This window comes from Tinamus guttatus, unplaced genomic scaffold, assembly GCF_059628265.1.
Source record: "Tinamus guttatus ecotype Peru unplaced genomic scaffold, ASM5962826v1 Tinamus_guttatus_pri_ptg000246l, whole genome shotgun sequence".
In the NCBI taxonomy this organism is placed as follows: domain Eukaryota; kingdom Metazoa; phylum Chordata; class Aves; order Tinamiformes; family Tinamidae; genus Tinamus; species Tinamus guttatus.
Window position 1 is genome coordinate 1,176,087 of NW_028288780.1, and position 26,204 is coordinate 1,202,290.

At 43.7% G+C, this 26,204-nt stretch overlaps 1 protein-coding gene across 24 annotated transcripts in view; it reads left to right on the forward strand.

Annotated features, from left to right (window-relative positions):
- The window catches only part of ANK3 (ankyrin 3), a 241,995-nt gene that overhangs the window by 135,775 nt on the left and 80,016 nt on the right, over window positions 1–26,204 (forward strand). For 14 of the 24 annotated variants that reach the window (XM_088526336.1, XM_088526349.1, XM_088526327.1 and 11 more), the window contains exons 5-11: window positions 433–531; window positions 3,079–3,264; window positions 3,803–3,826; window positions 5,082–5,180; window positions 15,515–15,613; window positions 20,487–20,585; window positions 24,592–24,789. In XM_088526336.1, the coding sequence (XP_088382462.1) occupies window positions 433–531; window positions 3,079–3,264; window positions 3,803–3,826; window positions 5,082–5,180; window positions 15,515–15,613; window positions 20,487–20,585; window positions 24,592–24,789 (804 nt within the window). The remainder of the gene's footprint in view (window positions 1–432; window positions 532–3,078; window positions 3,265–3,802; window positions 3,827–5,081; window positions 5,181–15,514; window positions 15,614–20,486; window positions 20,586–24,591; window positions 24,790–26,204) is intronic. The other 10 variants (XM_088526329.1, XM_088526330.1, XM_088526350.1 and 7 more) reach the window with 1 other exon arrangement.

Genomic DNA, 26,204 nt, shown 5'->3' on the forward strand with positions numbered 1-26,204 from the left:
TTTCATTAGAGACTTGTCTTACATTTACCTGTCCAACTTTGCATGTTTGTTGCTGCAGCTAATTTATAAGACATAATTCCTCTCTACCAGTTGTTTTTTTCATACTGGTTTTTAATGTGAGTTCACATTTGAATTCTTCCTTGGATAGGGGATTTGTAGTGGATCATCTGAAAGATTCTGTGACATCTTTTTAAAATAATATTACAGTGCCTCAACACTTCTATTTTCATGTAAATCAGGGGAGATCTTGGGATTAATTGGCATGTGTACAGGCAGTTTGTTTCCTCCTACTCTACCAGACTTCTGTAGATCTCTGGGATGTATAAATGTGGTGTATATGTGTATAGTTTGTGCTTTTATGGATATGTACATACATATGTGTGTATATATAAATGTTTATGGAATGTTAACACTTTTGTTTTCGTATTTCAGAATGGTTTCACTCCGTTGTATATGGCAGCCCAAGAAAACCACCTGGAAGTTGTTAAATTTCTTCTTGATAATGGTGCCAGTCAAAGCCTTGCTACAGAGGTAAAAATTCAAATTTTGCACTGTATGAACAAAGTAAAATGTGCTTGAGCAGTTATCCTTGACAGCTTTTATCAAATGAGCCTTTTAAATACAGAATTGGAGACCAATAAGATATTCTCTCTGTGGAGTATGCTAATGAATACTGTTACCAACTTGCAGACATTTTAACCATCTCTTGCCACCTCTAAAAAGAACTTTAACTAAAAGCTGTTCTAAAAATAGATGTATTCTTAACATGAAAGACTCCCAGTTATGATTAAGTGCTTCAGCAGGCAGCTGCATGCAAGATATAAAAGTTCTCTATAGTTTCATTAGAACTATTGAGCAGAGTAATGTTGAGGACAGCCATAAAGGAAGAGAATCTGTTTATCTTCTTTGGAGGCAGCTCTGGGATATCCAGGGAAATCCTAGGCTTACTTAGTGCTTGGAACATTTGAGCTGCATTTGTTGCCACCTTGATGCCCACACTGCTGTACCCGGCTCTCCCATCTGGTCTTGCAGTGAGATTTTCAAGCAGATGGAAGGATACAGGGTCCGTCCTCAAAGGTGTTTGAGGACTCTTTCTAGAAGAGCACTTTTATTTCTTGCCACTAAGAAGTAAGCCTGACCTAAATAAGGCAACTTGGAAGGAAAAGGGGAAGCATCTGGGAAGATTATAAGAATAGCAGGCATTTCAATTTTATTAAATATACTGTATTGAGATAAGTTTTCAATCTGATTAATTTTTAGTTATCTTTATTTCAAAATTTGGCTAAAAATGTAGTTCAGTAATTGCTTTCTGTAAACTTTGATTAAATTCTGACTAATGTATCTGAGCTGAATCCATGAAGGAAATAACCCTTAGTTCAGAAAGCCCCAATTGCAACATATGAAATAAAATTAGCTTATTTCATCAGTATATATTATAGTATCACTAGATAATGACGTGTGTATGGAATTTTTATTAGTCCCTTCTGAAGTCAGTGCTATAAAACAAACCACAACGAATCAAAATTATGTTTTGAAAATCACTAATAAGTAGTTATAACTGGAGGTGTGCCTCAGAAATTCTGGAAATGCACAAATATATGAAGTCAAGAAAGGCCAAAGTGAAATATTTTAAATCTGGAAAATTAATTGAAAACTGTGGTTTCCAGAACGCTCATTTCTGTTTCTTTGTAAAAACTGGGAAACCAGGAAGTCATGGGACTCCCCAGAGTCCTACAACCAGATGTGACTTTTGGAAACGTTAGTTGTATCATTTTCTGAAACCGGTTGTATGTAAAGTTGTGCTCGGCTGCCTCCTGCTTTTCCTGCTCTTTGCTTTTCCCTCAAGCTGGGGGCGGCAGCTCAGCCTGCATGTTTCTCCAGCTCAGGCTGGTGATGAGCTGCAATCTAATTTTATCCATGGCAAATTCCTGTGAAGATACCAGGCCACGGGATAACGTAGTCACTCTTACCTCACTTGGTTGCGGTAGATACTTGTGGGTACTCTTTTATTTTCTCCTGGTCAGATTTTTAAGAACAATCTAACTTATCTTTCTCACTGTAAGTGTAAAAGCCTTTGTTACTAAACTATGCCTGTAGACCTAAATATTTGATAATAAAACCCTTTAACAGAGCTGTTTTAATGGGAGGAAAAATAGTCAGCCTTTTCTTCAAATTGACTTCAGCTCGGCTGTTTTTCCAGGCTGAGGGTTGCTTGCTCTATGCTTTAAAGCAGGGGGAGAAGGAAAATCCTATCAGCATCTAGCTGTTGCATTCTTCACTTTATAAAAATCTATTAAAATACAATTTTATGAAAGCATCTTAGAATGTACTTTTGAGTGCTGAGTCCATTTAAAGTCTATTAAACATTATCTTCTGCTTTTCAGGTCTCTTACTCTGCATTTCTTTGGTTGCAACTCTGCAAGTCTTAGTATAGATAATTAGAGGATTGTCTATTAATTTTTCTGTGTTAATTTTCATCAGTGGAAATGTTTCCTTTATAATTGTAGTAGAAAAGTTGGTATATTGGGAGAATTTGCAGTTACTTTGCAAATTTTATTGGGCTTATAATCCACATATTTTAAAAAAAAAAAAAAGTGGATAGAGATGAGGCATGAATCTGCTTTTCTTTTCCCCTGAAAAGCATAGATGATTGCTTCTAGCTGTGAGGGGAAGGACAGTAATTGGCTATGGAGGCATCTCTGTCATTTGTATTTTAACATCTTTTCAGCTTTTTACATCTCTATATGCTTGCATGCTTTATTCTGTAAGTACATATATATGCAAATGTTAATCAGTGAGTAATCTTGCTTTTTTTTCCAAGTGTCATTCCATTTTGTTTGTGTTCCAAGCTTTTATGTTTGTTTGAAGGGTCAGTTAGATGAGTTAAGCATTTGGGGCCTAATTTGTCAACACTTTACTCCAATATTAGTGTTGTTGAAAGGTACTTTTAATTTGCACCATTATACACTGTGAATTGGAGCTAGCAGTGTCGCTAATGCTGTCATCTCTTCCTTCCCCTTCCCACCCTGGGCAATCCTGGAGTATCTGCTGAGAGGCCCCGTTTGTTCTGTGTTGCAGGATGGTTTCACGCCCTTGGCGGTAGCTTTGCAGCAAGGGCACGACCAGGTGGTTTCGCTGTTGCTTGAAAATGATACGAAGGGAAAAGTCCGTCTTCCTGCTCTTCACATTGCTGCCCGCAAGGACGACACGAAGGCGGCAGCTCTGCTCCTGCAGAACGACCACAACGCTGACGTGGAGTCAAAGGTCAGAGCTAAAAAGAAATAAGGTTCAATGCTGCCTTGGGTGCTGACCACCTCTTACATCCAGTGCAGTATTTTGCTGCAAAGTTATATGTAATTTCTCCTATAGTGTGTGATTAAAAATAAGTTCTGTTTGTTTCTTCCTTTGCCTCTTTCTCCCTATCCCCTTTTTTAAATCAAAGCTAACTCTCCCGTAGTAACCTTGCAAATGGAAAATAATGACCAAGAAACTATTAAAATTATCCTCTTGGGAATGAAAGCCGCTACTGCAGTAGTGTGCCATAAGCATCAAATAATAAAATCGTTGATCAGTTGTTTGTGATCTCGGAGCTTTCAGAACTCTGATAAACATGTAACAATTAACGTGTAAGAGCCACGATCATTCAGCTTGCATTCAGTCGAGCTTCCCCTCGGCGCCGCGTGTGCTGTCTCAGAGCTGCCATGCCACGTAGCAGTCATGAAGCTTTCTGCATCCATATCACCAGTGGTGAACTAACCGTTCATTTTTTCCCCCCTCTTTGCTTCCAAATGTGTTAACCTAGATGATGGTGAATAGAACAACAGAGGTATATATAAATATATATATGCATCATCACTCCTTCATGACTTAGTGCTGCTGCATCATTTCTTCTTCCTCCTTTCTGCATTGCCTTTTATAGGATAGATACCTGCTTTAGAGTAAATGAAGTAGCATGTGCTAGAGAAGACTGTAGTTTAGATAGCAGGGCTTTCTGCAGCTGAAACTAGGGGTTAAAAGTAAGAGTAAGCATTCTTTGGAACTAATTGCCATCGTTAAAGCATTGCATTACATAAGACAGAGTTTTCAGGGATTCTCCTGCCGTGGATGTTTATCAGATGTGTCAAGAGCTGCAGACAACCCTGTCATGTTGTGTGCATCCAGGACTGATCTTCTAGGCTTCTGCATGACACTTATGTTGATGGTGTCAGCAAACAGAATGATCTGAGAGTGGTTTTAAATCTGCAGAACTCCCAAAGCAAGGCGGTGGCAGCTAGCATGGCTTGCTAACAATTTAGAAATGCATCTAGTTCCCATGAGGTATCATACTTTGCAGGACTGATGGAATTGCTGCATGTTTTAGCACTATTTTAAGAGGAAATAAAACTACTTAAATATGAAAATAAGTTGCTGAAGTGATGTTATCACTAAGGCATCTTCTAATTAGGCTGACAACTTGTGGTGTCTGAACATAACCCAGTGTGATTGCCCACAGTGGGGGACTGATCTTTATGGTACTAACCCTTGGAAAAAAATCCATATTAATCATTTAAAATGGTCTTTGATGTTGTTTTCATTTGCATCTACTTTGAATTTATAAAATCCAGTTAGCAAGTATATCAAGTGACTTGCATCTGAACTCCAGCAAAGAATCTCTAAGAGATTTAAGTTGCAGAACTGACATAATACAGATAACAAATAGGTATTTCTAGTTAGAAATTAATATCTTATAAGAGACAAATCACTGCTTTTAATACTCAAATGTTTTGCTCGTGTTTCTGTGGAATTAATTGAAAGTTTTATCCTAGTTCTGATCTTCTAGAATAATTACGTTAATTTCTTTTCCTTCCTGCACAAAAATATAATTTTATTTAGACTCTCAGAGGGTCTATAAATAAGTATCAGTGAGTAAAAACTAGTACAAAATTGGAATGGTGACTTGCAGTAGACTGCTTACTAGCATTTGACAGGGGTGTAATGCAAATTTTGGAGTACCAAGGAGATAAATATATATATATATATATATATACACACATATATTTATAAAAAGTATCTACTGGTTTTGTTGTTTTTTTTTTTTCCAGAGTGGGTTCACTCCGCTCCACATAGCTGCTCACTATGGAAATATCAATGTAGCTACATTGCTGTTAAATCGGGGTGCTGCTGTGGACTTCACTGCAAGGGTAAGAATGACGTTTTAGTTATGCTCAGTTTGCTTAGTCTCTGCTTTGAAACACTTGCCTGCCCAGCATGGCAATGCGCGTTGCCTCTGCCAGCTGCGCTGCCTCCTGTTCTCTCGGCATCAGGTGCAGAGGGCAGGGGTTTGGGCTGCTGGACTGAACACCCAGAGCTACCCCCTGAACCAAGATCTGCCCTGCCAGCCTCATCGGGTAGTTCCTCTTGAGCTAAAAATGATTTTCAGCACAAAGGAAAGCTTACCTGGGCAGGGCTTGGATAAAGAGAAGATGCAATGGTTGGTATTGAAGGAGGCTGGAGGTAGGTTCTTACTGGTGTTCTTATAGTTTGTTTGCTCATTATCTTCTTTGTTAATGACTTGGACATACAGAATAAGGATGTGCTTATGGACCTACAGCTAACAGTTGTCGTCAGCAGAGAAAGGGTATGACTAACCGTAACACAGAGTTGTTCTGAAGTTCACAGTGGAGAATAGAAGGTCCAACCTTGGAGAAAGGCCTTGGAGATGTTTCTTCTGTTGTTTTTTCCAGCAGTCCGCCAACAGAGAATGATAAGGACCTGCGTAACTGTATTAGTTCATTTACTGAAGAAAATACCAAAAACAACAACACAGCAAATGAGATTGAAGGTTATACTAGTCAAGGAATTTCAAGTATAGAGAGGAAGAAGGGGGAAAAAAAAAGGCATCAAAGCAAGACTATACTAAATTTTAGTAGCTTCTTGGGAAGCCAAGAAACCTAACTAATGGTCCAGAAAAAGACCAAGGAAAATGGACTGGATGCATCAGACCTACAAAACAAAGCCAGGGATGAGATGTAGCTGGCAGGGGGAGGACAGAGAGAAACACTTCAAGGAGCAAGAAGTCATTTAAACTCAAAGAAAATGTTGCCGTAAGAACAAATAGGTATAAAATAGACATGAATAAATGCTGACTAGAAATTAAGATAAATGTTAAATTTTATAGTAGTGAGATTCTGGAGTAGCTTTAAAATTAAGACAGAAAACTTAAAAAACAATGTGTGTTCAAGATGGTATTTATGAGGGAATCTATGTAGTCTGGTGTCTGTGAAGAGAGAGGACTAAACTAGATAATTCAGCAGCTGCTTTTCAGAGGTTTTGATCATCTGTTGTATTACTTTTAGAAAAGGAAAAGTACTGTACTACTACTCAGTGTATTTGCCACATGCAAAGTACAAATTACAGTACATCCTTTTACTTTAGCTTTTGCTTTAGACAATATATATTTAGAAGCTGTAATGCCTCTATTGTTAAGTATAAATTTCCAAGCAGTAGAGTGCTTATGATAAGCACTGCAAAAAGAATACTGATTTTTAAGCTTTTGGGACTTTTTACAGTTAAAAACAAGCTCGCTGCCCCTCCAGCCCACAAAGCAAAAACACAGCAATTTCTTTGCAGTTCCTTCTCAGAGATTCTGTGTTTAGCAGTGTGTGTGTTGAAGAATGCAGTAGACCAGGAATAGAGATGTAGAGGGCACTGTCAGTGTTTTGACAAAGAATCTCTTCCATAAATTTTAAGAAAGGATGCAGGTGGAAGGGATTGGTGTAGCCACTCTTCATTTAACACAGCAGCATTCAGTGATTTACTAGTAAAAGTGAATTCCCAAAGCTAAGAACAGTGTTATAAGGCATGATCCAGTACCAACTGATGCTGGCAAGAACAGCAGCAGGTAGTTGATCTAATTGACAGCTGAGTGTCAAAGGTAAGGATCTTCTCTCATACATTGCCCACAAGCAATGTTTTCCACATCCCAGGAGCATTCATCTCTAAATGTGTTTAAACTGTTGCCTAGAGAGAAGTCCAGGGTTAGATCCACATGAAGTTCACAGGTTAAGATTAGATTTGAAAATTAAAGGTTTCTGGGAAGCTCCTAAGTATGTGGAGGCTTTCACTGACAATGTTGACCTATTATTCCCAAGCCCTTAAACTGCCCAAATGATAGCATTTCAGCTATGAAGACATTTCAAACTCTCCTAAGTTTTGATGTTCAGTGTTTGATAGGTGCTCATTGCAGGAGCAAGGAAGATGGTGGGGTCTTGAGTCAATTCTCTCCCACTTGGAAACAAGATTGGGGATTAGCAAGGCTACTGCATTAGCAATTAGTAGAATTTAGTAGCAGGGACACTAAGCATCACCAGTCTATGCTTGGTTTATCAAAATAATAGAACTTGGGCACTGATGCAGAGCAGATCCCGAGGCCTTCCCCTTCGCGCTGTGGGAATTCCCGGTTCTCCTCACACTACTTGTTGTCGTGGGAGGAAGGCCGGCCGCCTGCGTAGGTGCCGAGGTGCGCGCGGGGACGGCCACCCGGCCGGGCCTGACTGCGGCGCGGGGCCCCGAACTGCTCACTGTGCGGCCGGGAGCTGCGTGGGGCGGCCGCAGGACGCGCCGCCGCTGCGCGGTGCCTGCTGGTCTGGGTGGAGTAGCTGTGACAGAGGGAATTGTAGCATAAAGAACAACAGTATGGAGTTGGGGTTTGTTCTTCACTGCTTAGCAGACCGCTGGTAATGGAAGCGCTTCACAGAAAGATCAGACAGACTCTGGTAGAGCTGTGAAGTTGTAGACAAATGGAGCACAAATGTAAGCTGAGCATGACTTACACTTGTCAGCACCAGGCACTGGATCCCTTGTTTGATATTTGATTACCCAGATGGCAGAACATGTGGAGGTACTAAAACAGATACTGAAGAATGACCCACAGGTATTGCTTGCCCACCGTCCCTTAGTGCCTTCTGCAGTTTTATTGAGTTAATGTAAACAGCATCCATCGTGCGCTGTGTGCCTTGTCTAGAGGAAGAGCCCCTGCACGAGGTGTTGACAGTCTAGGAGCAGCAACAGAGCAAAGAAACGGAAGTAATATAGGCCAAATAAAATCACACTGCCTGTAGGTAATACAGTTTTCAGAGGTGCAAAGAGCAAGTTGAAGGATGACAGCGTCAAGTGCGCTTTATGTGTTTGAAAAGCATCAAGCCTTTTTCCTTCGTTCTTGTTAAAGAAACATGAACCAACACTACTTGTCTACCTCTATTTGTCTTAACTTTGAGTTAGTTTAACTATTTGGGCTGGTATCAGTTCTGGGGAGAGATTTGAAGAAAAGCAGACAGCTAGGGCAGCAGAGGGCACTTGGATAGAGGGGGCAACATGAAAGCAGGCATAGAGAGAAGGATAAATAACCAGCTCCCACCATCTGTGCCGTGAAGGTGGGGCCAGATGCAGGTAACATGAGGGGACGTGTAGGCAGAGCCCTGAGTCCTCACGGGAAGGACACGGGAGTGTGTGGTGTAGGAAAGAAGCCAGTAAAAGAGCTTGATGATGGCTCCCAGTGTGGGGCCAGGAGGCAAATGGGTGCTGCACTGTAAGTAAAGGACGTCTCCAGTGACACGAGATAGCAGCAGCATGGGAAGGGGAAGGCAGCAAAGGATAACCAAGAGTGAAGTCCTCCTTACCCTGTCCGACTAACACTGGGTACCGTCACTACCATGACTGTGAACAATTTCAGGTACCACTCTGACAGCTGCATTGGAGAGGTGTTGATAAACCCTAGTGAATAACTGAATGAAGCCAGAAGACCTAGAAGTTGGGCTCTTCTATCATTTTTTTCAATAGGAAGAAGTTTTTATTTATGTATTTATTTAAAGCAAAACATGGTTCATAAGTTACCTGTGCTGAGGGTGTTACCTAGCATTTTAGTAACAGGTATTTCTGTTCTGTCCTCTGGAATGATCAATCTAGCGATTAGTATAGAGAAGTGAAAGCACCAAGAGGGTTCCCCTGTTTCAGACTTCGCTTCAGGAGACCTTCTGTTGTTGCTGTTCTTGCAAACAGTGACTGGGTGCCTGGTGAAAACACCGCGCGCCAAACCCATCTGGACACAGTTACAGGGGCTTCATGCCATATGTTTGACCTTCTGTACCAAGAATCAGGCCACCTTCGGCTCGAAGGCAGGTGGGATACATAGCGGTTACACAGGAGAAACAAAATCAGTCTCCAGCTTGGAGCTATGGCTGCAAGAAACCTCAGTGACCCTCACGTCCACTCTGTGCTTGAGGAAGTCAGGAGATTCAGGTAGCAAGGGACCCTCTCCGTGGAGATGGCCTCTGCCCAGACCTTTCTCGCCAGAGCAAACAGGACGCGGTGCCGGTAGCACCGTGTCCAAGCCATGAAGAGCAGCCTTCCCCCTGCTAGGGGCGCGCTGAGCCCCTGGGCGCGGGGCTCGCAGACAGAGTTTGCTGCTTTCTGCACAAGGCTGAGGAGGGTTTGCTAAACCCTGAGAGGGTGCTGTGAGGACAGCATGCATTAATGATAACTCGGAGGCTGCGGCGCAGAACACCATTAGCCCGTCAGACAGCACAGGCAATATGTAAGTGACAGTAGCAGAACAGAGGAGCAGCTTATTATTTCCCTAGTGGTAGTCTGCCATACCAGTTCCCTGCTATACTCTGCTTTTCTTCTAGGATTCATTTTATGCATCTCCTAGCCTGAAGAAATACAAGTATTTAAGAATTAAATTAGTAAAAAATAATGCTTATTAATAGTAAGTTGAGGGAAGAGGAAGCTGAAAAATTTTACACTGTCCTAAGCGCACTCCTTAGACCTGTCTTTGTGTTAGTGGCTCTAACTTGTTTTATTTCAAAAAGTCGCACACGAGCATCTGTGATCCTGGCAACTGCCGCTTCTCTTCAGGGCTTCTCCTGCCTTATCCCAGCTTCGGAGTTGCGGAAAGCTGCAGGAGGGGAGAGGCAGGAGGCGCCCGCGCAGCCTCCCCTGCGCAGGCCCGCGCCGCCTGCGCGCGGCACTTTCAGTAGTCGACAGCCAACAGTGCTGTGCTCTTGTTCAACAGAAAAGGTAACGAGGGAGGGACTTTCTGCTTTAGCAGTCTAGCTGTTTTCACCTTCTGTTCTATTCCCACATCTTTGTCAGTGTTAAGCCCTTCCCAGAGCCAGCTCTCAGGGAACAGATGAGAAGGACAGTCTTAAAAACAAAATCCAAATTGATCCGAACATTTCAGTAACAGACTGAATTTTTGAAGAACCTGAAGGTAAAGAAGTGAAACTTCTGTGGTAGAAGCTACACTCCGCTGAGAGTAATAAACTCTCTGTTTGCTCATGGTAGAAATCCGGCATCCCCATCAGTCTGGCAGGGGTTTTCACTGTGCCCCCCTGGTGTGTCTGGGCACAGCCATGCTCCAAGGCTCCGGGTGAGTGACCCGAGGGGAGGCCAGCGCCCGCGGGGCTGCCTGTGCCGGAGCAGCCATGGCCGGGAGCAGGAGGTCTGCCCAGGCGCTGTGTCGCATCGCCCAAAACAGTCACTTTTTCTTTCTTTTTTAACTTATTTTAAGCTGTGCCCACTGCAATTCTACAAGTACAAATACTTACCTTTCTCCCTGATTATTAGCAAGCTTGTAGTCCCAGCCTGTTTGGAGAGTGAGGTGATCCCAGAGGACAGCATATCATACCCAGTACCATAGGGAATTCTTCATTTGCTAAATACATTGAAATAAAGCTAGCAGATGTATAGTGCTTGCAGTCTGGTGATTTTAAATTGCTTTTTTTTTCTAACTTTCTAATCTTTTGAGTTGCTAATGTGTAACGATAAGACTTGTCTTAGACTCCTGCAGTGAGCTGTGATGGATGGTGGCGAGTGTCAGAGGGGAGCTGATCTCATTTCAGATGGGAAACGTAGGTGGCTTATTGCTCAGCACAGGTAGCTCCACGTTCCCAATGTTCCTTGTGATGCTGTAGATAGAGACGCAGCTGAAAAGGCTTCGTGTCTCCTCTGAGCAGCGTAAGCAGAAGCCACCAAGCAGCAAAGCCGGCCTCTGCTTGCCCCCCCGCCCCCCGGTTTCTGGCCTGTGACACCCCAGAGGAAGGCACAAGCCCTGTCTGAGAAGGTCTGGGCCATGGCAGGCCATTCTTGGGGATCAGGGAAGAGCAGCATCCCCAACATGGGGCAGGTGCAAAAACTGCCTGCATCCAGTCCCTCACTTTGGCCTACGTGCGGTTTCACAGTGCTTCAGGTCAGGTAGCCCAGGGAAGAAAGAAGGACCTGCGGTAGTTCATTGTCCTCCCAACATCTATTGTATAGTATTAAGTTGTTGTTCTCACAAGTTGTATTTCATATTCCCTGCAGAATATTTTAACTCTCCAGCTGGATGGGAAATGATCCTCCTGCTCAGGGGTCTACTAGACATTAGAGAGACATTATCCGGCATTTGATATTTAAAGAGAGGGCCAAGGAGCACTGCAATAGACATTCCAGATCTGAACCACATTTTTTAGGGCAACTTTTTGAAGTCATTTCAGATTTGTTACTGCAGGAAAACATCCTCAAATGTTTTCTGATTTACTATTCTATCTTAAGAACAAAGGGCGAAGTATATAGAAGATCAAACAGATAAAAATAGATTGAAGAGACAGCAGATGCTTTTGATTTACTGAGGAGCGCAGAACCTCACATTTGGTGGCTACACTGTTTGCCGATACCAGAGCTGTAGTGCTAATAACCTGCACCCAAGCTGCACATATTATGAATCATAGAATCATAGAATGCTTAAGGTTGGAAGGGACCTCTAGAAGTCATCTAGTCCAACCCCCCTGCACACTCAGGGTCACCTAGAGCACGTGGCACAGGACTGCGTCCAAGTGGGCTTTTAAGATCTCCAGAGAAGGAGACTCCACAACCACTCTTGGCAACTTGTTCCAGTGCTCTGTCACCCTCACTGTTAAGAATTTTTTCCTTGAGTTCCTGTGGAACTTTTGGTGCTTCAGTTTGTGGCCATTACCTCTAGTTCTGTCGGTGGCCACCACTGAAGAGAGGCCAGCACCATCCTTCTCACTGCTTCCCTTGAGAAACTTATAGACACTGATTAGATCCCCTTTAAGCCTTCTCTTTCCAGGCTGAACAGGCCCAGCTCCCTCAGCCTCTCCTCATAGGGCCCCTGATCATCCTTGTGGCCCTGCGCTGGACTCTCTCCAGCAGCTCCACATCCCTCTTGTACTGTGGGGCCCAGAACTGGACACAATACTCCAGATGCGGCCTCACCAGGGCTGAGTAGAGGGGCAGGATCCCCTCCCTCGACCTGCTGGAGACGCTGCTCTTAATGCACCCCAGGATCCCATTGGCCTTCTTGGCCACGAGGACACACTGCTGCCTCATGGTCAACTTGTCGTCCACCATGACGCCCAGCTACTTCTCCCAGTTTCTTATCATCAGCAAACTTGCTGAGGGAGCTTTATTTTTATCTCTAGTTTCCTCTGACAAGTACACGCGACTTGGGTTGCTATGTGTTTTGTCATCAGAAGCTTTGGTGACTCTGCTGTCTGAGGTTTATTTGCAGCTGATGCTGATAGTCACAAATGCACGTGCAGTGATGGCAAGGGGCAGCATGTGTGATACCCCAGGTAGAATTTGTTACGCCTTGGTGCAGTGCAGTGTTAGCTGAAGACAAGTTGCTTGCCCTGCACTCCAGCAAACAGTTATTCAAGCTTTCAAGTAACACTTCTGTCACCTGTGCTGGGGTCAGGACGTGCAGCCAGCAGAGTTATTGCTTCATATTGTCCAGTGCCAGCAAGAGTCACTAAATGGGAAAATTTGTTTGTGAAGAGACCTGTTCCCTCTTTTTATTCTTCTTTGTTTCTCTACATTATTTCCCTGAGCTGTCTTAGGGCTGAATAAGGCTAAACATGCTTGTTCTTTTTTGTCTTTTTCGCTAATTCTTTTCCTGCACTGTATGACTAGGACAGTAAAATATGACTAACACTGCATCTTCCCTCCTAGTGAATGGGCATGTACTGCTTCTGCAGGGCCCTTTTCCTAGCAAAGGGGAACTGAGTTTTGTCAGGACGGGTACTTTGTATGTAGGGATTCATATCCTTACATCCTTCTGTTCAGTGCATTATTTCAGAGCAGCTGTGTTGATGTCCTCTGCCTAGTTTGTTTTCCTAACAAACTGTGCTTCCCTTGAGCGCATCTTTTATGCATTCATCTCTACCTGATGTGAACTTGCTGTCTTTTTTCAACCAACTGTAACTCAGGGTTTCAGCTTCCCAAAGGCATTAAGCTCACATGCTTTCCATGAAGGGGGGTGAGCAGTTGGAGGTGAGATGGGCTGCCAGCTCTCCAGCTTGCGGAGGTGAGTTCAGTCCTTCGTAGGTGTTAGCAAGTTTCCCCGTGCGAATGGCATCGTGAGCTCCCGGCAGGTGTTCGGGGTCCCACCAGCACAGGGAACAGCTTTGGTTGTTCTCGCTATACCCAGAAATGCCAAGGTTGTCTGAGAAGGACTGCTCCTTCACCATGAAACTGGTTATTTTCCTGCTGCAAGCAAGCAGCATGGCCTAAGGCCTAACTGCCGAGAGGAAGCCATCATCTCTCTTGGGGCTGAAACGTGGGTCTTCCAGTGTCTGTACGTGCCTCTTAGAATCAGCTCTCCTTCATTTAAGGAACAGGAGTTTTGAAAAATCAGACTGGTGCAGGGTTAATCGAAAGCCTATTCTGATGTGGTTAAACTCTCCCATGCTGCACTAAATGGATGTAGTTTGCTGTCAAGATGAATGAGAACTGGACTCATAACATGTATTAGGTTTACCTTTTGTAACCCTATCCCTTCGTCCTCTACTTCTTCTTTCGTGCTTAGAAAAGGCATTTCTTCTTTTAGCCTGTGTATAATACTAGTAAATTAGTTTGACATATTAACACTTGTCCTGGGTGAAGGGCAAGAAGGTCTTTTAGACTGAGTTAACGTCTCTGTCTGTCAGCCTCAGCAAGTAGAAAAGGTTGGTTCTTGGGTCTGGATTACCTGAACTACCCTCTGCTTGAAGACGTGAAAGTTATGTTCTCTACTAATGCTAAATGATTCGCTTCTTTGCCCTCTATCTCGCTAACTTACAAATTGTGTGTTGGAGGACAGCACTATGTGCCTAGCAGGATTAGTTTAACTTTCAATGTTTTAAGCATCTCTTTGTTTTATTTATTTTTTAGAGAAAGGAGGAACTACCTAGAAATTGTAATAACTTTGAGGCCACTGTTATCATTAATATCGGAGAAAGAATTCTATTTTCTCCTTGCTAAGCTGTACTTTACCTGTGTGATAATATTAATTACTGCTTTCTAGTAGATGTGGATTAGCTTCAGAGTGAAACTGTGCATGAATGAAAATGTAGCATACTGGATTAGGTACTCAACTGTTAAACCTGGAGTCAGCTTGTTGCATCCGAGTGGGGATTTGCTTTTTTATGGTACCATTTTTCCATCATTCCGCTCACGCGCAGCCCTGAGGGAGCGCTGTTAAACGCTCTGTTGGCCGGGTCAGATACTTCTCTCGCGCCGGGGCCCTTGGGGCCCCTCCAGGTCAGTCGGCCGCAGGACGGACGCTCCCCGGGTTCTCCGCGCGCTGCCTGGCCGGGGGAAGGTGCTTTTCTCCAGCCGGCTGTTTGCACCGTCCCCGAACACACGGAAGCACCTTCTGTAAAACTCTGTTTGTGTTCGTACCGTAGCTGAGCTCTGTATACATCCTTTTATTTTTACTTGGCTCCATATGATCAAATATCTCCAGGATGTGGCCTTCATGCGCCGCGAGATAAAGGGTTCATCAGAGCATGAGGAGACGTCCCAGCCACATCTTGCTAAGCAGCGCTCGTGCGCGCGGCGCTTATGTAACTGTCCCCAACGTGCAGCAGAGCCCCGCGCTGCTGCCCTGCCGAGCTGGTGCAGGCACACGCACACCCCGGCCTGCAGGCGCCGGGCGGTGTGGGTGAGAGGCATGAACGGCGGGCGGGAAATTCCAGGGAGGTAACTACGAAACCCAGGTGCTTAGAGTTTACTGATAATTTTCAGAAATAAATAGCCTCGGCACCTTGCTGCTCCTGAAGCAGAGCTACAGATACAGTGATTTTATTTAATTCTCATGACAACCTACATCACTAATGAAGGTGCGAGGTAGGGATCTTTATTGCTGCACCTTCAGAAACAGCACCAGCTGAATGGAATTGCTAGGGTTTAGTCAATAAAGTTATAGAAATGTGAACCTTATACAAAAGCTGAGAACTGAGGCACAGCCACAGTGTCTTGTTCTATAATTCCCATCACAGCTTGAAGGTTTGTTGTCTTAATAGAGAGTGCTAGGCCAGTAATTCATGCATGTGGGTAAACACAGCTTCTCTCTGTGCTCGTGCTCTTGGGGAAATAAAACAGTGTTATGTTTTTGCAAAGTGGGCATAATGCCTTTTGTGAGCCGTGTGATCATGGAGTTCATAGCAGAAATGGATATGGAGATTTACTTTCATGGGTTTTTTTTTTTCTTCCACAGAATGATATCACACCACTGCATGTTGCATCGAAGAGAGGAAATGCAAATATGGTCAAACTCCTACTTGATCGAGGAGCTAAAATTGATGCCAAAACAAGGGTAAGCCTAAATGTAAAGTGTCTCTGTGAGAAAGGGCTTTTCTTCCGTGCTGCAGGCTTTATGTCTCATGTTGGAGTTTCCTGCTGCAGTACTCCTTGAAGCACTTGCTCCCAGGCAGGGGTAGATGAACTCTGGGGCTCGGCTTGGCTGTGGGGTGGGACTGTTCCTTTGAGTACCTGTCTCCCTCCTCGCGCTCTCCACCCTTGCTTTCATTAAAGATGTTGGGCTTGCAGTCTTTTTTACACTCTTGCTAAAATACTGGCAATCTTATTTACTGCTCTCTACTTACTGGTTTCTTGTTTAATTATGAGGAATTCAGCCTTTGCTTGTGCTTCTAGTGCTACTTTATTGGTATTTGTTCCTCTCCTAGTCATATAACCATGCCAAAAGTAACTCCCTGTGGCATGTATATGTATCTATTTATATCTCTATTTATATATATAAATGTATATACAGACATACCACACAAATGCATACGTGTGTGTGTATATATGTATTATTTTTAATTTTGGAAGATGGGTTTTAATAAGTATGTCTTTCAATTTGCCTTGTTGGAAATGCTGGCTTCTTCATCTGAAGCTGATGACTGTCTTTGCTGTTGCTTCCTCTTGCTCTGGATCATCTCCAGAGGTCCCTTCCAGCCCCAGCTGCTGTGCGCTCTGTGTGGGCTCTGTGGTTTCTGGACTAGCATCCCAGCTTCCTCCGAGCTGTGCTGGGATTGCGCAGGGAGGGCTGCGTTTTGGTGACAGGACAGATGGGCATTTGGTCGGGTCGGAGCAGAAGGGACGTGCCAAGGGCCCCTTGCTTCCGTTCCATGCTGCAGCCAAACGCTGGGGGCTGCTGCTTTAAATAGTCGGAGCTTGGGTTCTGCTCATCCTATGTCATTACCCGTTTCATCTTCTGTGTCACAGGTCTTGGAGGCAGACATTAGGATAACTGAACTAATTAACTAAAAACACTGCCTGGGACGGAGGTAGGATGCCAGAAGAGGGCAGAAGAGTTGATGGTTCCTGATCTGGCAGAGCTTCCCCTGAGGCAAAAGGCTGTGGATGAGTGTAGTTCATGGAGCTTTTATTTCTTTTCTGGCTCCCCACAGAGCCTGCCCATTTCTCCAAACGCCCCTCCTTTCCATGCGTGTAAATCAGGATGGATTTGCATAACTTCTGCTCATTCCCTCAGTGTGTCCATCACAGTTGCACTTCTCTAGTATTACCAGACGCATCATTTTCTCGTTTTTAGTAACTAAGTGAACGTTTGTCTTGGACACCATGATATTATTTAATACAAATGCCGTGTAGGGAGCACAAAATTCCCCTTTAAAGGAGAATGGCAAAGATTCTGCAACCACAAAAAAGGACAAAACACTTGCAAATCCATTTTTTCTTATTCAGAGACAGAAATTCCTAAGTCTTCGCTTATCAACTCTGAGCTTCACCTTCGGATGCGCATGCGGAAGGTGCTGCTTTGGGTTACTGACCAAACCCTGACATCAGCAGGGCTGGGGTCTGTCAGTGATTTTTAGAGGATTTAGCCGTTCAGCTGGCATTTTGGGGTGTGCTCAGGCAAACTGTTCTCTGGAGGTGGTACTAGAAATGCACTGCATGCCTTTCTGCTTTCCTTTTTCACAAACAGATCCGTTGGATAGATAAATTCAAATCAAACCTTTCGTTAGTATTAAATTAGTTGGGATAATGATTTCTTTCCCTTAGTCATTTCCACGAGCGTTTGCATTTGCTGCTGGCAGATGGTGCTGGAAGCAGCAGCGCTGAGGCAGCATACGAAAGGTTATCGTGCAGTGCTGGAGCTTCATCCCGTTGCCGCTGCCGCAGCAGGCATGGGCTCCAGCTCTGTGTCCTCAGCAGGCAGGGCTGAGACGCAAAACGCTGGTCCTCACCTGCACACGGGCGGGGGACTGGGGCAACACCTGAGCCTACGAAGTTCTTTCAGAAACGCTCTTACAGCTGTTTTGAGGTTCAGCCCTTTGTTCCTCTTCCTTCTTGGTTGTGTTGCGCTGTTTGTTTTAGTTAGCCCCTTGTCTTGTGTCCCATGTGATAGGGAGCGGCGGGCGCCTCGCACCGAGGACACGCGCGTGCTGCGCAGAGACGAGTGCCATGAACACCGCCGTGTGCTGCCCTGCTCCACGCAGGGCAGCCTGGCTTCCAGGGCGCCCCAGCTTTTAAGCAGTATTCCCAGCAAAGACCTATTAGGGCCCCATGTAAAATGCTTATTGAATGCTGCCCTGTCTTCTTTTTTTCTGTCTTCTAGAAAAGATTTTAACAAATAAGGCATAATTAGAGAGGTTGATTAAATTAGCTTCGTTTGCTCTGGCTGCCTAATACCGCATATGCCAAAGCGAATTTGTGTCTGAAGCCGCAGCAAGCGCATTTTACCCTGGATTAACAATAAGTATTTATAATCCTCATTCTACTGATTTTGCAATTAAATAAAAGGCCAGCGCTCATATCTGCGTGAAAACATGTGGGATATGCTCTTTTAAGATGCACCAGATCACACAGAAGCTTCCCCCGAGAGGCCACGCATATTAAGCGGCAGCACGAAGGCAGGAGTCGCGTGGAGCTGGCACCGGCAGGGCGTCCTGCACGTGCGGCAGGAGCAGGCGCCGCTTGCTCGCCCTGCCACGGCCCTGGCAGCAGCCCCAGAGATGGTGTGTGCCGGGCTCGTGGAAAGCCCCTGTCTAGGCAAAATTCCTCCTTTTGTCCTGCCGGCTTTGCCGGAGCTGCTCTCGGGCTCTCTGGAGGGCTAGATACTACAGATGATATGATTTATCATGTCAGCACATACTTAGAGAGTCCTTAATCTGCAGATTATTGTCATAATCGTTTGTAATGGTTTTTCTGAGCCATTGCAGGCTATCATATTAAGGCAAGTTTGCTTCTTAATGCACGTAATGTTTTCTGTGCTTCACATAGTATATTGTATACGCAGAGTAAATAAGTGACTAGAAGAATCTTCCGGCAAAATCAATAGCCTTGCTGAGTGCAAAGCAGCCTCTTTTAATCTCACCATCTCTTTTTTAACAGAACTGTACATCCTTCTCTCATCAGTGCTTTAGAGATTGACTCTGTGCAGTGATTTCCTTGCTTTTTGTGCCATGCAGTTGATTAAACAAGCAGTGCCTTTCAGAATGCAAAGAAGATCTTTGCAGCCAAATGATCTGCCCCGAATGGATTTGCACGTTCCAGGGGGGAGTCCTGACATCCTCCCTATGCTGCAGATCCGCTCACCTCCGCTGGATCCCAGCGCTGTGCCCAGCCACACGATCCGTCAGCGCTTCCCCTTCTGCCCGGCCCTTTGCCAGCAGCGCATGGGGCGCCAGGGAGGGCTGGGGCACGGGCGAGGGCTCCGTCTTTGGGGAGAAGGGGTTTAGAGTCTAATCCAGCTCGGTAGGGTGGACGAAGCGTCATTCTCCACGAGCGTGGAATTCTGTGCAGATGTGGAGGAAGTCGAGGGCAATAGAAACAGGCAAGTTGTTCCTGCCCAAAGTTTTGTGCTTGAACTCAGAGCATCTTTCTTAGAGTGCCTAGAAAATATATCAATTATAAGAAATAAAAAGAACTAATGTACATGATTTTCAGCTCCTTCCTACAGATGTCTAGCTGCTTGGGCTTGTTGAGTTTCATTTTCTTTTCTATACATGTTTTTAGGTAGATATTTTTTACTGTTAATGGCTTGTGTTCTGCTCAGTCCTGGTGTGAAGGTATATGCTGGTATGGAAAATATGCTTTGCCTTCATTAAGTATTTGTTGTAAAGCTACAGCAATATGTTTGCAATTAAGCTGATAAAAATACCATTTGTGGGTTTTGAAATCTTTTCTCTTAGAGCTTACCTATGCATTTTGAGCAATACAACTTTATTTTTTATAGCATAATTTCAACAAGGTGCCCTTCTCTGTACTTTGTAGATGGGAATAACCAGAAGTTGTTGAAATGTCAAAAGCCTCATATTTATTATATATATATATATGTGTATATGTATATATACACATATGTATAATATATGTTTTTCTGAGAGTGCCAGAAGGCACTGGAAAAAGGCCTCTTCCTCAATGACTTGTATTTAAAAAAACTAGTAAATATTTTTCTTCTTGTTTGTTTCAGTCCTTGTTACAAGGGAGGGCTCCTCCTCCACCATAGTTAGTGAAAATGCAATGTTGTTGTTGTGTGACTCCATCTCCTGCATATTTATTTTGGTGGTAACAAAGTCAAGGTTTGCCCCTACTAATTCTGAAAGCATTAATTTTACTTCCTTGCTTTTCTTGAGGCTGTGACATTGCTATTTGTAATAAGCATAACCTCATGCAGGGTTGAAAACCTCCATGTAATTTTACACCAGACATGTGTGCTATCTTTCATCATAATACTCAGTGTGTAAGATATTACTTAAGCATTTTAAACAGTGTGCTGATCAAAGAATAGTCAAGTCATCTTGAAAATGCTCTTTCAATGCTCAGAGGTTGTCTTCCTCTTATTTAAGGAATCTATTTCTAGTATAGCGATAACTATATACTAAGCAAACAGGTGTATAATAGAAACTCAAAGCCCTTTTAAAGAAGTGTTGAGTACAGACAGATACAGTACCTGAGGTACAGTCTCACTGGTTTCTTGTTTGCGTGTTTACGACTGTAATCCGGGTAATTTAAGGGTCTGGACGTAGCCTGTTGCACGAGCACCGGTCTCATGTGACTTTGCAGAGCCCAACACACTCTGTCCATTTGAGAAAACAGGCTCAAAGGCATGAGAGCAGCGTCCTGCAAAATTGAATTAATTTGTCAGGACGTTTTTGGCCTTTATAAAAGTGCACAAGATTTTAGCATGTCTGAAACTAATTGACTATAATATTTGCTTCCAACAGGATGGATTGACTCCTCTCCACTGTGGAGCAAGAAGTGGCCACGAACAGGTTGTGGAAATGCTGCTGGATCGTGGTGCCCCTATTCTTTCCAAAACCAAGGTGACTGATGTTGTGCTCTTCTCTGCTGGGATAATCCTTGTACTTTTTTTTTTTTTTCCCCCCCGCAATGTAATTACGCAGATTTCATATAGCTAAGAGTTCGACAATAACTTTCCTATTTTGTAGCTATTAAAAGTAACTGTGTGGGAGAGCTTCAAGTGAATGTCTTATGTAGTGCATGTCTGCATATGTAAGAGGCATTAAATTGAGATACACAAGAAAATCAGACCAGAAAGCAACCAGAAAGGCATGTATGATAACACTATCCCTCAGTAGCTAGAAAATTTCTGTTTCTGCCCTGGAATAAATGTGGTATCTTCAGTTTGTACCTACATTACCCTAAGGCTATAGCAGAGATAAGAGATAAAAATAGAGGAATGTCTCTTTGCAGAGGCAGCTTGTGTTTCCGTTGGAGTCGGCCTGATTACCAGTTTCTCCGCTTTCGATCTCTGTGCAGCTTATCACCAAATGTTCTTTGTGGGAGTCTCCAATCACCTGTGCTAGGGCAGGCAGATTGCTGCTGACCCCAGCGCTGCATTAAAGCCAACACTTGCCAGAGCATTTCCAGTGGGGATCCCTCTCGGAGCAGTCGTTGCTCGGTGGCACTGCTGCAGCCCTGGCTCTCCCCCTCGAGGCTCGCAGTTGGCTTACACAGTTTGTTGAGGTTCTTTCCTGAGATACCCTCAGCCACATTTTTCCATGCAATCTGTACATTTTTGCAGAAATCTGCAATATTTCTTGTTTCCTTCTGTTAATTCTTTTCTCTCTTTGGTCATCCTGCGCTATTCTGTCTCAGTGCCTTTCTCTATTCTAGTTTTTCTCCCTCTTATGTTCTTTCCCTCACTGGAATATATTTAGCTTTTGTCTGGGGGTTGGCAGCAGCGCTCCTGAGCTGCATGAGTCACGGGCAGAGCCATCGGGCTTCCCTGGCTGACAGGAGCTGCCGCCCCTGCACGTGGGGTTTCCACAGGCCCCGGTACCAACCTCGCGCGAGAGGGGCTGCCGGAGGCCCCGGGCCTGGCCTCGCGCGCCGCTCTGTCGGGCCGCTCTGCCTTCCAGAGGCCTTCCCCACCCTCTGCTTTTTCACCACGTGTTTTATCTGGTCAGGTATTACCCTTAAGCTTACGGTTATTCTGAAACAGCCATTAGAATCCTGCGGTTCTTGAATTTATCCCTCTTTCTAGAGGGATTCACGCAGGTCAGCCAGCCTTCCGCAGAGTCCATTAGCTGAAATGAGGCGGGTAGGTCAGGAACATAGACCGTGGCTCACGGCATTTGAAACAGGCAGGGCCAGAGCATCCACAAGGCTCTGGTAACCTTCTGCAGCAGCATGGTACCAGCCAAGCTCCCCTCTAAGAGAAGGAGAGCTGCGGTATCTGGAGCAGAGGAAAGTGCAGAGCTTCCTGACTTCCCCTCTGATATGTTAATTGTGCCATTTTCAGGACGCAAGCAAAGAGGGAGAGGTACCTCTGAATGACATTAATGAATCTGCTCATTTGGCACTAAGCTATGGTCCTATCCTGTAGAAAAAAAATGTGTGGCTCTGTTCTCCTTAAATCAAAACATGTTTTATTGAGAATAAGACACCTCTATGAAAGAATTTGAACTTTGTGAAGTTGCTGATGCTGTTTCAGAAGAATCACCAAAGTCTGCAGTTTAACACACCAACAAATTCTTGTTATTTCCAGATACAGATTGTTTAGTATGGTGCTGGTCCTTTTTCCTGTTGGAATAACCTTAAATTTAACCACAGCGGGGGCAGAGAGCTAGTGGATTGATCATAGGTTTAGAAGCAAAAGAAACCTGCATTCTAGTCCTGAGTATGCCAGTGATTTGCTAGTGATTTTGCCTGTGCCAATTATTTTGACAGTGAGATACGACATCTCTGAGTATCAATTTCCACATTTTTGATCACTTTTTTAAGGCTTTTTTGTCTCTTTCTTGTTTCTTTCTCTTTTCTAGACTTAAGTGTCACTTTTTAAGTTAGGTGCCTCTTTTTAAGTTAAGTGTCTGTTTTTCAAGAGACACTTCCCCTAATCAAAGTCTTCATCACAGCTACAAATGAAGTGAAGCATCCCTGATCTCCATTTCTTTCTGTGCCCAGATAGCCATTTGATACTGTATTCTGATTTTCTTCAAGGAATTGTGTTCGCTTCAACCTCTTCTATTCCTTTTAAGCTTTTTCACTTCTCAATATTCTCTTGGCTATTTTCATATATAGACACTGTTATATTACTGGTTTTTAGTGGCTCCATTTTGCAGTACTGAGTTGCATCTTACACGCTATGGTGGCTTGTCTGTCTCAGCGTGGATGGAGAAAGGAGAACATTTTTATACCTAATATGTTTATACTAAAAGTGAGAAGACAAAGGCGTTCCATCATCAAATGGTTTGTATAAAGTTGCAGAGTCTGTTCTACTACAACAGATGAAAAGCAAGACTAGTTTTCATCTTAACAAAAGGCGATGTTCCTTACTTGTGATTAACTTCTTTACTATCCAGGCTTGTCTCTTGCTGTTCTGTGTTCAGCTTGAGAATCTGCTGCATTTTGCTCATCCACAACAGGTTTTTGTCAAGAATCCTTCTGACTTCCCCTATTACTGTGTGACTGCTCTGCGTCTTCTCTTCTATTCCGTCCTTTCTTTACTCTGTCAATCAGTGTAGTTCATGAGATATTATTGTTAAATAAATTACGCTTTTTATCTGAAGGAAATTTCCTCTAAAAATGGAATTGAACAGTGCCTGAAATGACTTTCATATTTTTTTCCAGCACCTAGAGCATAGATTATTTCTCTTGGCATAATCAGTTCATAAAGCATTAAAGTGAGGGCTTAGTGGCTGAGGGAAATTAACTTCCTTTTTTCCTTTTTATTCTACTATTAAACTCCACTAGAAGACAGTGAAAATATTTACAATGTTTTGCCAGCACCAAGCTCTGGTGCAGATAATTGCTGCAGCAGTGAGGGAATGGGAGAGGCTAACCCAAGCCCACCTAAATCACAAAGAAGATGCCCATGAGATAATCTTACAACACTGTCTGTGAACAGCTGCCGGGTTATGACAGTATTAGCCCGCTCGCTTTCACCATCCTTCTTCTGTGTCACTTTAAAAAATGAGTTCACTGTGTATTTCCACCTGTGTTTGGAGCATTTGTCATTACTGCTCGGATATGACTGTGGGAAAGGGGAAAAGAGAGAAATCACCTGTTTCAGAAAGGCAGGGATTTCCGCTGCGAAGTGTTTGTGACGCTGCTGCTTTGCCTATGCTCATGGTGGTCACATGAGGGCACTACACCTGTGAGCAAGAGTCTCCGTGTCTTCATCGTGGCAAGCTCCCTGTACTCAGTCATTTGTAGATTATATATTATTATATGTTACCGTAACAGCAACTGAATTTGAATCTAATTTTGGCAACAAGAAGACTAAGTAAAAAGAAAAGAAATGGAGGAAGGTGTGTTGAGGTATCTCTGAGGAGCTCGTTTATCTCTTCTGACAAAATTTCTTTCATTCTGGCCAATCTTTCTAACCTTTCAGCATGAAATAGGATCAGTCCTTTAAAATTCAGAGAATTATTTCTCATGTGTTTAGCCTGTTCTTATTCTAGGAAAGTAATATACGTGACATCTTGTCTATTAGCGGTTATAAATATTGCAAGAAACAGTTCTGGGTACCAGTGTTCCCACTTGGTCATGAAGCCCATAACTCATTTAGCTTGGACAAGGGAGCTGCCCTCGCTGGAATAAGGCACGCTTAGAGCACTACCAGTAGTGCTGTTCTTTAGAGTAAAAGACTCTCTGTAAACTCTAACCAAATGAGTTCCAAACTCCATGTGGTTTTTGCCAGGGTACGAGCCCTGGCTGTGATATGTGAGGGGTTCAGTCTTGAAGGGGAGCTGCAGGGGCACGTTATGCCTTTCCTACAAGGAATGTGGCAGGCGAGAGGTGTGTTTTTCTGCATGTTTTCTAATCCAGCAGCGTTGCATTAATTTGGTGCTTGCTTGTCTGCAGAATGGTTTGTCTCCGTTGCACATGGCCACACAGGGGGACCATCTGAACTGCGTGCAGCTCCTGATTCAGCACAACGTGCCCGTCGACGACGTCACCAATGACTACCTGACTGCGCTGCACGTTGCCGCACACTGCGGCCACTACAAAGTTGCCAAGGTTCTCTTGGACAAGAAAGCCAACCCCAATGCCAAAGCCCTGGTGAGTACGCGGCCGGTCACAGCACGCAGCGACACGTCCTCCCAAAGTTGCAGTGAGATTTACTGGAGAGTTATTTTCTGCCTGCTGCTGGGTGGCAGGGAGGACGTGTTGTTGCATTAGTGCGCGCAGCCCAAGAGAGGATGCTCTAGGTTCAAAGCATTAGTAATGTGTTTTGTGCAAGCAGAGCAGACCTTTGCTTGCAGGCAGTCAGCAGTGATTTATGAATTTCTAGTGTAACTGGAGCACCTTTGCCTCCTGGTAGCTTGTTACGATTCTGAATAGATTAAGCAGCTGCAGGCAGAACTGCTGTGGTTATTAGTACAGAAGAGATTCTCGTTCTCTGTATGCTTGTAAAGAGAAAATGATTAGTAGCCTTTAAAGCAGAGCTTGTATTAGCTCTTAAAGATCTGGAGCGGAAAAAACACAGTGAATTGTGTAATACATGTTTGTGACAATTTACAGTTATGTCAATGGAGTCATATGTCTTTCTGCTTTAAAAACTCCAGAAACAAAATTTAACTATTCTATTGAAACTGTGTACAAGTTAAATGCATTTTGCTTCAAATCATACTTGCTGTCTTCAGAATATCTTTATAAATGGGTCTTCAATAACTATTTCAAAAAGTTTAATTTCTGACATCAATTTGGTTAAATGTTGGTTTCACAGCCTAATGCTGCTGATTCATTCAGTTCCCCAAATATTACCCAAGTTCTCAAATCCCCCACAAACAGGGCGGGTTTTCTTAAAGCAACACAGGTTTCAAACATTCTTTCTCTCAAAACTCTTTCCTGTGTCAAATCAACCTGTCTTCCTGTGCCTTTGGTCAAGGTATTATGGAATATAGATTTGTTTTGCTGTTATTGACAAGTAAGGAGGGTTTTAGGCCTGTAATATTTATTTTGGCTTTCTGAAATAACCCAAGCATTTTAGTGTTAGCTCGTTGATCTGATAACCTAGCCACAGATTTCCTTACGCCCTAAATCATTCCTGTTATTCTATCCTAATCCTTGCCCAGGATGGTTAAGCAGGAGGAGGCCGTGGGCAGATCCTCAGCCCAAGCAGCAGCGTTCAGCGCAACAGAGGGCTGTTAGCTGCCCTCCTCTGTCTGTGATGCTCTGGGCAGCTTAGCTTCATGTATTTTCATGTTTTGCGTGTTTTCTGTTGTTTCGTCTCGTGACAAATAAGAAGATAGTCTTAAATGTTTGCTCTACTGCACATAGGCATTTTTTTAGGGAGAGGCAAAGTCATTTTGTTTTCATTAAACTGGCAGATCATGAATGAAAGAGAAAATAGTAGTAAAAATAGTTCAAGAAAACGTTCCAAGTTTCAGAGTTTGCAAACATAAAGAGTTTTTTGTTTGCTTGTTTTTGACCAGCAGGGCGGCAGGGGGAAATGTGGTTTAGCAAAAGTGAGA